At 41.4% G+C, this 12,411-nt stretch overlaps 1 protein-coding gene across 4 annotated transcripts in view; it reads left to right on the top strand.

Moving 5' to 3' along the window:
- ATP8B1 (ATPase phospholipid transporting 8B1) overlaps positions 1–12,411 on the top strand; it is a 306,728-nt gene that overhangs the window by 215,557 nt on the left and 78,760 nt on the right. For all 4 annotated transcript variants that reach the window (XM_069220066.1, XM_069220071.1, XM_069220080.1 and 1 more), the window contains exons 20-21: positions 79–154; positions 11,178–11,274. In XM_069220066.1, coding sequence (XP_069076167.1) covers positions 79–154; positions 11,178–11,274 — 173 coding nt within the window. The remainder of the gene's footprint in view (positions 1–78; positions 155–11,177; positions 11,275–12,411) is intronic.

Raw genomic sequence — 12,411 nt, 5'->3', positions numbered from 1 at the left:
GAGGAGGCTATATCATGAATGGCTTAAAAATGTTTAAACTCTAGTGAGAATATTCACTATTATTTTCTTTTGTTACAGAAACAGCAGAAAACATAGGCTATGCCTGTGAGCTTTTGAACAATGATATGAATATCTGCTATGGAGAGGATATTAAGTAAGTAGACAAAGAAAGTACCTCTTGATAATTGTTAGCCTGCATCCTTCATCTTAATAATTATATATGTCTTCGAGGATCAATTATACTGCTTAATGAGTTGGTGAAATTTTGTCTTTTAGCTACCCAGTGGCAGGATTAATGTGCCTTTTTGAGTTCCATGTGTGCGTTTAACAATTTTCTCACTTTAGTATGGAAAATAACAGTAGTCCTCATGTACAGATCATTCTAGTATTCACACAAGTTGAAACTTTGTGGACAGAATCACAACCATTGAAAGCACTAGCAGCACTTGACCTCTGGCCACTCAGAGTACATTCTGTCAGAACACTTCAATATGATTTCTCCCTCTGCTGCAGCAGGCAACGCATTGACCACTCTAAATCTGACACATACTTCCACATAGCCATTTCCACTGGTCACTGCTGCTACCTGCGGTCCATGGTAAGTGGTTAGCATTATCAGTTCAACATGCTGCCCTTAGGGGTCACTACAGTTCCCAAGTCATTTAAAAAAATGCCTTGCCATGGTAGCCGCTCATCTCAGAAGGAATGACATGCACATGTTCCCTTATTTGGACCGCCGGTTGATCAAAAGTGCAAACAGGCAACAGTGTCTCTCCCGCGATCAGACCACTATAGACCTTCCATGCAATTTAGGCTTTGCTATCAATACAGTCATGTCCCATCTTCAACCTCTCCAGATCCAGTCTTTCTTGAGCCCACTACTCAACACAGTTATAGGGAACACTTACCCAGCCAAACGGTGGTCGAAGCTTGCAACTGTTAATGCTTCTTTTCCAACTAGATTACCACTAAATGGTCAGAACAGTAATGCGACTTCTTTGCATGGTGGCCTCTTGTATTGCCATAATCCCAAATGCAATGTTACACATGCAACCTCTACGAGAGTGCCTAGTGTCACAGTGGTAACGGACAGAGGGTCAATGCGAGGATCTAGAACTGATTCAGGCCAACACCCATAGGTCTCTGCAGTGCTGTAACAGCAACAACCTATCATGGGGCCTTTCTAGACCCAGTACCGCAGGTGACTATCTCCATTTACACTTCCGTTATAGTGTGAGGGCCGCATATGCAACATATGACAATGCATGTGGGCGCTTCATCAATAGGGATCCCACATCAGTTTTTGAAGCTGCTGGCCATCCAGCTAGCACTTAAAGCCTTCTTCTATCAGCTCCACCACAAGGTGGTCTTCATCAAGAAAAGACAACATGACAGCCATGTACTACCTTCAGAAACTGGGAGATGCACACTCTCCGCAGCGATCAGCGATGTCACAGAACATTTGGCATTGGGCAGTTTACCACAAGATACGTCGGTTAGTAGAGTACCTACTGGGAGTGCACAATGACTTTGCAGGCTTGCTCACCATAATATGGTGGCAATTCCACGCATAGGAACTCCCCCCTCAAGTCCTACTCCTGTACTCCGGTCATTGAGGGTTTCCTGACATGGATGTATTTTCAACCACGTAACACACAAAATCCCAACACTTCCCCACACACAGTCCATGGACAATGCTGTATGGATGAACTGGCCAGGGATATTTGTGTGTACCCTTCCACCTTTCCCACTCCTTCTGTACATGGCCGTACACGGTTTGGAAGCTTCAGCAAACATCCCACACCCAAGTTAATGTTACAGTCCTTAAGGGGCTATTTAGTTTTAGACATATTACATTCATTGAAAGGTACAGTAAGAATATCCATTAGACCCACTAAGTATATCTAGTTCTTACGTAAGAGGGACATTGTCAGAGACTAGAATTTGGTAAAAAGATACTGCGGGCATGCTTACTAACATTTCAGATTGATGCCTGCATTTTCCTCACCTCTTCTTGCAAGGTGCCAGACAGAAACAAGAAATTTTAACAGCTTTCCTGTGTCTGTGTGATGTTACAGTTCTGCATTGGCTCTGAGTTTCACCTCAGTAATATTCCATGGAGCCATATAAGCAAACACATTGATGGATTAAATCCTGATCTGTGACTGAGGGTGAATGTTTGATTGGTTCTGCATTCTGTCCATCATTTGTATTTGTTTGCTTTTGTCACCCTAAGTGTGCCGGGTATGCCCAGACGTGGGTCCCGAGCTCACTATGCCACTAGATTTAAGCTAGCCTAGCTGATAAAGGGTGATACCCTGAACCAGTCCCAGGATGCTTGTTTCGGGTCCAGGGAGGACCTGTCCTGGCAGTTTGGGCTGGACGGTTTCCATGGTGAACGGGGCCAAGACTGATTTGCATAAGGCTGGGTCCAAATTGGGATGCTGTGGTGAGTAAAATAATTGATTTGGTCTGTGACTGGGGGTGAATGTTTGTTTGATTCTTTAAACATTCCCCCTTTTGATGTAAACAAATGGCTTCTCGGACTGCACTATGATTCCAAATCCCGTGAGAAGTGTGGGCACATATATACCAAAGCCATAGAGCAGAGGAAAGCCAAACCCTTTATGGCCCGGGGCTGCTGTATGGCAATGTGGCACCACTCTGCTTTTTGGTGCTGTATCATGGTCCAGCTCCACTTTGCTTTTAACCGGCAAGTGCTCCAAGAAGCCATCAATGAAGGAGAAGTCCTCCAGTAAACTATATGGATGTGCAAGGATGATCCCGTTCTGGATCCCAACTTTGGCATAGACTTCAGAGCTTGAGTTGGTTGGTATTATGCTGAAGATGTGCTCCTTAGAACCTTAGTGTTTCTTGCCTTTTACTGTGCCCTCAGGCCAGTAGAGGGAACAGCGGCCACTGAGTGGTCAAATTCTCTATTCCAACTTGAGTTGTAGAATGTTTGGGTAAAGTGCAACATTCTAGAAAATATTCTAGCAGGCTTCTTTAATGTGCTCCAGTCCTAGATAGAAATGGTATGAAATGGTTGAAAAGTAGTAATTTAGCATTGTAGAAAATCATGCACTGACAGCGCAGCTCAAAGCAAAAAAACTAGTAATATCTCGTATCGGCCCCTGCTGCACACAACTCAGCCTTTGCCTAGCCTCTGCTGGCTTTTTTACTCAGATATTCTCACCTGGCTCCATCTATTGAGTCTTCTGGCTCCAAGAACCCTACGGGGCTCTGATCAGCTCTGTATCATGAGAACTAGGTCCTGCCCAGTCGGTGCTAGTCCAGCACTTTTAAACTGTCATTATAGTGCCATCCACTCCTCATTTCTCACTGGCTGTTCTTTATTTAGTGCCAGTATCAGCTCTATAGTTTCAGCTTTACTAAAGTCTTTCAGACCGGGATGAAATGCACAGCAGTTGTTGTAAGAGATAGCACACAAATTTCTGCCTCATGTCAAATGCTGCAACAGGAAGGGAGAACTTCTCGGATCCATTTCATATCCAATTCAAATGCTGTCTATGGGTTGTAATTGTGATGACAGTAGTGATGCTGGTTGCCTCCTCCCTCACTCCAACGACTTGTGGCTTGAAGACGACATCTGATTTTTGATCTAGACCGCCTTTCAGGTCCTCCTACTGAGTAAGTGCCTACATTTACTATGGTACTGTTCAAGACTGCATGATGTATAACAACTGCCCTTGTAGGAAGAGGAAACCAAGTTAATTCTCTTCCTTGGATTTTGCAGATTACTGCCTCTGCTGTTGTATCTCTACTCTTGTTTAACAATGTTTTGATGGACTCCACTTTAGTGGCTTGCAACAAGCCAGCTTCCCTTCTGGACATCAACTGCATAATTATGTGCTGTCATCATCCTGCCCCTGGGGGATACAAAATTATTGATTGCATACCAGTCTCTTGAGAGACTTCTAGCCAGCAGGAACCTTCATCTTCTAAAGAAAACGCTGGTTCTTTTGCTATATTTCCACTAGATGAGAGTTGAAAAAGATCAAAGCCATAGGAAAGATGGGCTTTTCATTGGGGGTTTTGCTCTTAGTTCAACTAATATGACTTACCTGTTGGCCGGATACTACAGTGCTTAATGGGAAATTACTCAGATAGTTGTGTCCACTCTTCCTGACCACCTCCTTGATCATTTTGCAGAGATTGTGCAAGATGGACAGGAAGCCGTGGAGCAACTGGACAGTCGACTATGTGTTTAATGAATCGGTTTCTCAATCACCATCTGCTTGTGGCTAGACACGCTCCACAAGCTTTTTTCAAGAGATGCCCAAGAAAACAGATCGCAACCTTGACTTTGGTCCATGGAGTTCAACAGCAAAAGTCTTCCTCTTTCTCTTTGTCATTCCCAGCACCCCAGCTAAGATGCTTTAGTCCACCTTTGAAGGAACATGTGTGGCCTATGGGGAAAGTGTGTCCTACCACTTCAGTTAATGGCAGTCCACCACTACGGACTGCTGGGTCCTTCAAACAATGCCCTTGCGGACCCCTCTCCCTCCATTTCTAATCTCTCCTCAGCCATCTCTGAAGATCGCTCTTCATTTAAAGGAGAATGTTTTTTCACTGTTAGTCAAAGGCGGAATGGAACATGGTGTTTGAATGAAATCCCTCACCTGCTTGACTCATATTCCCCATTCTGATCCTGCACTCAAACAGGAAGTACCAGTGGCCTTTTGGATGTGCCACTCACTATCAATTTCCAGTCTTCCCATTTGGGCTGACTTCTGCACCTCAGTTGTTCACAAAAGTGATGTAGGTGTTGTATCTTCACAAGTTTGGGGTCTCTGTATTCCCATACCTTGACAACTGGCTGTTGAAGGCATCCTCACCGCAGCTGGTCTGGTGTTGGACTATCTTCAATCCATTATCCCCCTGCTGTTTACTATTTCTCCAAGTCACTTGTTCAGCCCTTTCAGCGAGTACTCTTTATTGAGGGGAAGCTGGATTCTCTCTCTCTCTCTCTCTCAGGATCTTTTCACCTATCTGGTGAACTCAGTATGTTCAGGCTGTCACCTAGATGTTTCAGGATAGAGCTGGTCTTCCATCCCTGACAGTACTTTGTCTTTCGGGACTGTTAATCTCTTGCATCCTGTTGGTACTTTACACCTGGTGACATAAGTGTAGTACCTTGTATCTACCGCAGAGTTGAAAGACAAAAACAAGGGTGTGAATATTAGAGACAACTGGTCTTAAAGATAGTAAAACTAAAGAAAGAAAGAAAATACCTAACTAAAGTGTGCAAAAGTAACTTTTTCAACCAAACTAATGTTTGTTTCTGCTGCAGAAATCCTGCCCATTCTAAGGGTGGGAGACCCTTTCCAGCAAAAATTGTAGCATTTAGAAATTAAAAAAGGTGTTGCAGAGTACAAGGTGAAACCCAGTCAAAGGAGTAAATGTCATTATGGAAAGCTCCGGAGAAGAAAACCAAACCAGTTTTGAACACATACAAAATTAACTGAAAGACATGGTATTAGTAATCAAGGATGAAGAGGTTAAGACAAGAGATCCAGCTGAATTTGTTGATCCGTACATTGATGTATTGATAGGAGATAAAACGATCAGTTACTAGTTGACTCTGGAGATAGAATAACAATGATTACAGAAGAACTTTTCCTGGAGAAATGGCCTGGAAAATTTTACATCACACTGATTGTTCTCCTGTATCATATGAGGGCAGAAGAATTGAGTTAGCTTTTTTTTTGTTGTTTTTTTTTTGGTAAGAAACCATGTATTTCAGAGGCAGACAAATCTTTGGAAAAATATATGTGGCAATCAAAGGGTTGTGTATTTTAGGTTGGTTCCACTAGGGCCTATTTAAAATGGTTTTGAGATCAGGAACCAAAGATCAATTTACGGTCATTGCTGCCGATCACATCAAAGAGGTGTGGTCTAAATATCCCTTATTATTCTCAAAAGATACTGGAAAAATCAAAGGGTTTTGCCATGCAATAAAAGTCAACGAAGGATCCATCCCTATTAATCACAAACATCACAGTGTTCCATTCTCCATCAGGGAGGATGTAGAAAAAATATTAATGGAGCAATGTGCGAAACGTAAATTAGAACCATCAAATCATTTTTATAGTTGTCTCCGTTGGTGGTAGCACGCAAAAGGAATGGAGAATTAAGAAATAAGAATTTGTGCGCAGCCTAAACAAAGCTATATGGGTGGACTCCAATCCTCTACAGAAAGTAACTGACCTGCTAGCACTTATTGAAGGTTAGCTTCAGCATACCATCAGGTAGTCTTAGAGCTGGAATCTAGATGCTACACCGATTTTGTTTCACTGTTTGGCACATTTCAGTATTGCCACATGCAATTCGGTCTGGCTTCAGTGGTGCCAGTGTTTCAGAGGATAATGTATCACCTGTTCAATGGAATTAAGGGTGTGGCAGCTTGTCAAGATGGCGTGTTAATATTTGCAGCATCGGCAGAAGAACATAAGAGAATTCTTAACCAAGTGTTGCATAAATTGCAAGAAAAAGGAGTTGTGCTAAAAAAAGAAAAATATGAATTGCTTGAGGACAAAGTGGAATATTTGGGCATGTGATATCGGATGAGAATATCGAACAAAGAGCAGGCTTAGCTGATGCTATCATGAGTGCCAGGTCACCTAAAGATAAAACCCATGTCACCTAAAGATAAAACAGCACTAAAGATTATGCCTCCCATGTCAGACCTTTGACAGAACTAGTAAAAGAAATGTCTCATCTGGGACATCAAGTGCCAAGAAGCATTTGAATGGATTATAAAACAATTAGCCAATTCCAAAGTGCTGAAATGATTCAACCCCAATCTTTTGTGCTGCATAACAGTTGATGCCAGCAAGTATGGTTTAGGTGCCATACTGACACAAAATGAGTTTGGTGTTGAAACCACAATTGGAAATGCACTCAGGATGCTCATGGATCCTGAAACAAAATTTTCTACAATTGAGAAAGAAATGTTGGTGGGCCATTTTAACATTTAAACCGTATGCGTGGGGGACCAAATTCGTGGTAAAGACCGATCACAAACCCTTAGTGACAATATTGAGTGGGGAGAAGGTGAAAGACAAAATGCTGCACAGAGCTATGTTATCAACCAACATGTTACAATTCCATTTCAGTATTGTTCACATTCGAGGGGCAAAGAATACAAAGGCAGATTTTTTGTCTAGGTGCTCCACACTGGAAAATATTGAAATGGACGTTTGGGAATCTGAGGAATACTGTTTGATTGCAGCTGTTGATTCAGAAAAGATGTGTGCCATATCAGAGGATTTGTTGTAGGCATGATTAAAAGGTGATTATCAGCCCACCATGTAGGAGGAACAACTGCATCTTGTGGGGATCCTCTTACAGCCCTTAAGTTACACATGGACACAACCTGCATGCTTCAGATATACCAACTTTTCTGGATTACACAGGCTCAAAGAAAGGCAAGGCGATTCAAAAACAGGCAGTTTCCCCCCGGGGTCATCTTGTATAGTAATATCTGCCATGCCCTGGCCAAGAAAGAACCTTCAGAAAGAATTGAGCCCATGCTACCAGAGCTAAGGCTGCCTCTTTATGTCTTTCCCATGGACTGCCAGACATTTGAAGGCTGGCGACCTGGTCATTGGTGCACATCTTCACAAGACACTATGCTCGGGACACTGAAATCCACCAAGTTGGGCATGTTGCCAAATCAGTACTGCAGAACTTTGGGGTTTGATACTGTATTGATTCATGACATGGACAATCTGCAGGTAGAAATATTAGAACGATTCACTAACCTTTATTAGAACATTGGAATGTTGGCAGCTCCATTGAAAACAATGGAGTGCTCCGGGCTTTTACTGGCCGGTAAAAGCCCGGAGTGCCAACATTCCAATCTTTGTTCACAGCAACAACTGTGAACAAAGCCTCACGGAGCCGGAGGGGATTTTAATCCCCTCCGGTTTCGTGAACCCTTTTATGTATGAGAACATTCTGCCCTCTAATGGCAGAATGTTCTAATTGCCTTAGAACCCGCCGTAGCAGGCTCTACCGGCTATTAAAGGCCCTCTCCCTTGTTAAAGGCCCTCGCCGAAGCGGGAGCGAGCCTTTAATACCGCTAGAGCCCGCTACCTTGGGTTCTAAGGCTGTATTAATGATTATTCTTGTAGATATTATCCACTTGTAGATAGCTCACCAACCTCTTCCCATTCTGCATTTTTCATAACAAAAATCTGGCTTTGGTATTAAGTACTGAATATTGTCAGTCTTTTCAGACTAGTATTTGCCTCCAGAGGTGTGGAAAAAAATGGGGACCTGATGTCAAAGTGCCTTTTGTAGCTCCATGACCTATATCGAAGGTGGAGCTAGTGCTGAGCTGTGGCACCAACTTGTGGTGCAAGAGGGTGGTTGCATTTTCCAGATCCAGTCTGGCTTCTGGCAGGATTCCAGAGGTGAGGGATCAACAGGTGGATAGAGAATCCACAAGAAGATCGTTCCTGAAGGAAACAATCTTCAGTAACAATGAAATGTTCAATCTGTGAATACTTGGAGTGAACCTGCACAAAATGGTATGTGCCTGTGCGTCAGAATAGTTTATCAATGGTGACTGAAATACTCTGAGTGTTTTACATAAGTAAAAATATGGCTGTATGGACTCTGGAGCATCCAGATCATAAATACAGATTAATAGAATTCCTCTGCATACAAAGGATGCAGTCAACACCCTCTGTCAGAATAAGGCAGCTCAAGAGAGATGCTAGTTTCTCACTTAGTATCATATATAGTTTGGGTGAATATATATAGGTATCATAGAGAGAGCACAGGTTAATCGGTTTCTGGCCTGCCTGAAAGGCGAGTACCCCAGTTAACCCTCTGGATCAACCGGACTAACGGTCGCTTTTAATTAAGGATCGACTCTTGGGATTACCACCCCTTTTCAGAGCAGGGGTTTGTGAACAGCTGATGATCACTATGAACTTGTTTGCTGTAAAGAAGCAATGTTGGACTTTGTGTGAAAGCTCTGTCTTTAGCGGGCTGTTTTACTCTATCTTTGAGAATCTTAGCATGTAGGGATACTGAAATTAACAGTCCAAGCTTACTCATTGCTGCTGCTTTTTTCTACCATCCTCATTTCTCCTCCCTTTCCTCACCCACCCAGTAACCTACCATGCAGTTGGATGGGGACTTCCTTCCTTTCTCAACAGTGGATGTACTGCAGTGCATTGATAGAACTGTTAGAACATGACTCCTGATTCCCACTCCATTTAAACTAAATGAGTCATACCACTATTCGTATTTCAAGGTTATAAAATATCTAAATTCGAATGAAAATAAAAGTAAATTCAGTAATAAGATGAGAAAAAGCAGACGTAAATGTGCTTATCAGCAGATGAACTTGCACATTTATATTCAGTATTGATAAATTCTTTCAAGGAAGAAAACCAGTCTAAGAAATAAATCACTCCATCTTATAACAGCAGTGAGGCAGTGGTTGAGGTTATGCTGAATATAGGTTCTAAACTATAGACTAAGAGTTTCAGCCTGCATAAATATCTCCCTAAATATTTCACACATCAATTTTGTTCCCAAATCCAAACAAGGCTGCATCTGACATATGTTAGGACAGAGTTAGTTTAGAGTTCAAACTCATTTCTTAGTATTTTTGGGGCACGCACTTGATAGTGAGATAGGTGTAGGTCAGACGTTTAGTAGGGAGAAATTTATGAGGTCAAGATTTGTATAATCTGTTTTCGATCTGTTTTGGGTGACTGTTTTTTCGCAGACTGTTTTCTCATTCTACCAGCATTTGGAGAATGGGGAGTCTTGCTATACAGAGTCTCTTGCCAAAAAAATATCCAGAAAGACCAAATACTCCAGTAACTGTACCTTGAAAATAAACATTTATGAGCCCTGAATAAATAAAATCAAGTTAAAAGAATCTAGTGATCTAACCAGAGATCATCAAAGACATCCCAAATTGAATCCTTATTTCATAAATCCCTATTTCCCAACTCATAGGCTATACTCTATTACAACATAGCATACCTCAATATATTTTCAATAATTATATTCTGCACATGTAGTATTTCTTCAAAAGTGGAGAATTTTAATCAGTCTTGTGATGTCTGGTACTAAATGTCACATATAGTAGAATTCTACAATCTTCTAACACAAATCAGTGAACTGGGACTTCTTCAGGGCTGATATATAATATATGTATATATACTAATTTATTTCAGGATTAAATCTTTTTATTAACATTTTGACTTATACAACTTATACAACTATTTCACCTACAACCACTGGCTGGTGGATATGAAATGAAAAGAATAAATAAGAAACCTAATATAATGCCCTCCCGTACCTTTATCTTAATGTTGCTATAGAGCCTGCTCACCCCACCCCCTGTGCATGGGCCACCTATCCATCTTATGTCATATCTGTTGTCCCAGTTGGGCATTTATCTGAGCTAGACAAGCGCAGGGCGCCCAGGTAGTGTGGGCACATCAGCTCCCTGAACTCGTCCGAGAGGTAAGAAATACAGGGGTGCCATATCCTATCAAAATTGGGCAGGGATCCCGTGGCCATTGCTGTCGGCTTTTCCATCCCCTTCTATAGTTAAATAGTGTGCAGTTGCGTGCATGACATGCATTTAGCATTGTGAAAGCAAGCTGAGATAGACCCAGGAGAAGACTTATGGTTAGGATAGAGTTAAAGTATAAACCTCCATTTGGAACACAAAGTGGATATAATCCGTATATAAAAAAAATGATATGCAATGGAAAGTGCCCGCTTAAAAAAAAAAATAAAAATAAAAAACTATCTGAGGAATGTGTTTGTAAAATAAACTGCTTTTTTGAAAATGTAATTTATACGTTGAATAATATTTGGAGATAAGACACTTTTTGGTATACATTTCTTGGTCTCATTTGGACTGCTGTACATTTGGAAACAGAACAATGGAAACTATAAAGGAATGTCTCAGAATGGTCTGTAAATCTTGAAGTGTGCATTGCAAAATGAAATCCAACAGGATATTGGTAGAGAATGACGCATACTGCATAGAAGAATTCTGAACTACTCTATGGGACTGTGTTAGTGGTCCCACAGTTGCATATGATGCAGATTTAGTACATGTACGAATAACATCAATGGCAAATATAACTGTTGGAATGTTTTGTTTTTAGTGCTCTCCTTCAGAAAAGAATGGGGAACCAACCATATCAAAATGAAGGGAGTCTGGCACAGAAGAAACGTGCTCTTATCATCACCGGTTCTTGGTTGGTACGTAAACCTCTGACTGTACTGTAAAGTCTTAATTCAGTAAATGCACAGTGAATGGCTGTAGGTTCCTTTTGCAATATGTTCTAGATCCTATGTTGCTGTGATGAATATATGTTTTTGGGTACAATGTTGATTTTAAATGGTGAACTTTAGCTATTGTTTGAATTACTATATCAAAATCTTCAAGAAATTAATTTTATCCAGTGTGGAACTAGTAGTGTTAAATATTAGTGATGCAAACATTTTCAAAGATGCATGGCTACTTCAACTTTTCATTTTTATTTCAAAGTGTTGTGGTTATGTTCTATAGGTAAATTTCATTTTCATTAAACGTATTTGTAAATTTGTATAAATAATTATGAAGCACAATTTGATAAATATTGCTTTTTATGGATACTTGATCTTTCTACTGAGTATCGGCTAAACTGCAGTGATCTAGTGGAAATGAAAAAAAATACTATGAGTAGCGCTCCACATGATTTCACAAAGTTGTAAAGTATACTGTCTTATTTAAGGCTTGACAGCCCAGCTATTTAACCCTTCGTGTGATAGACACAGCACGCTTGTCATCCAGTTAGCAGGGTAATGCTAAATCTAAAGCTGATCACAGTCCATAGGCATAGCCGCTTCAGGAGAAAAATAGGGTCCGCCAGGCACTACGTCATGCTCATGAATCTCATATCTGACGTACGTTAAATATATTTTACCCTTCACGTTTCCAAGCCTGCTGTGGTAGCGTTGTCTGTGCTCTGATCATGTGCAGTAGTAGCAGTGTCATGATTTGTACGCTTCTTACCGCTGTAATCTGCCACCTGGTTTCTTGCTTGTTCTGGATTGGCGACCCTTTCCAGTAGCAACAGTGCTGCTGACAGTATAACGCCTAGCAGGCTGTAACCTCCAGAAGGAGCCCCAGAGGAAAAAAAACAATATTGGGGAGAAAAAAAAACTCTGATCACAGGAACTCCTTAAAAGAGGCAAAAGGAAAAAAGAAAAAAAACACAAGAAAAATCAGGAACAATTACGTAAATGTAAAACTTTATACTTGTATAGCGCACTACTAGGCACTGTACGCATACCGCTGTGGAACCCCTCCTGGCTTTTCCCTGTGAGGCACACACTGCTGGGCAACCCCCCAGG

This window comes from Pleurodeles waltl, chromosome 1_1, assembly GCF_031143425.1.
Source record: "Pleurodeles waltl isolate 20211129_DDA chromosome 1_1, aPleWal1.hap1.20221129, whole genome shotgun sequence".
Classification (NCBI taxonomy): Eukaryota; Metazoa; Chordata; class Amphibia; order Caudata; family Salamandridae; genus Pleurodeles; species Pleurodeles waltl.
Note: the sequence above shows the minus strand (reverse complement) of the source record. Positions and strands in the feature narration are given on the sequence as shown.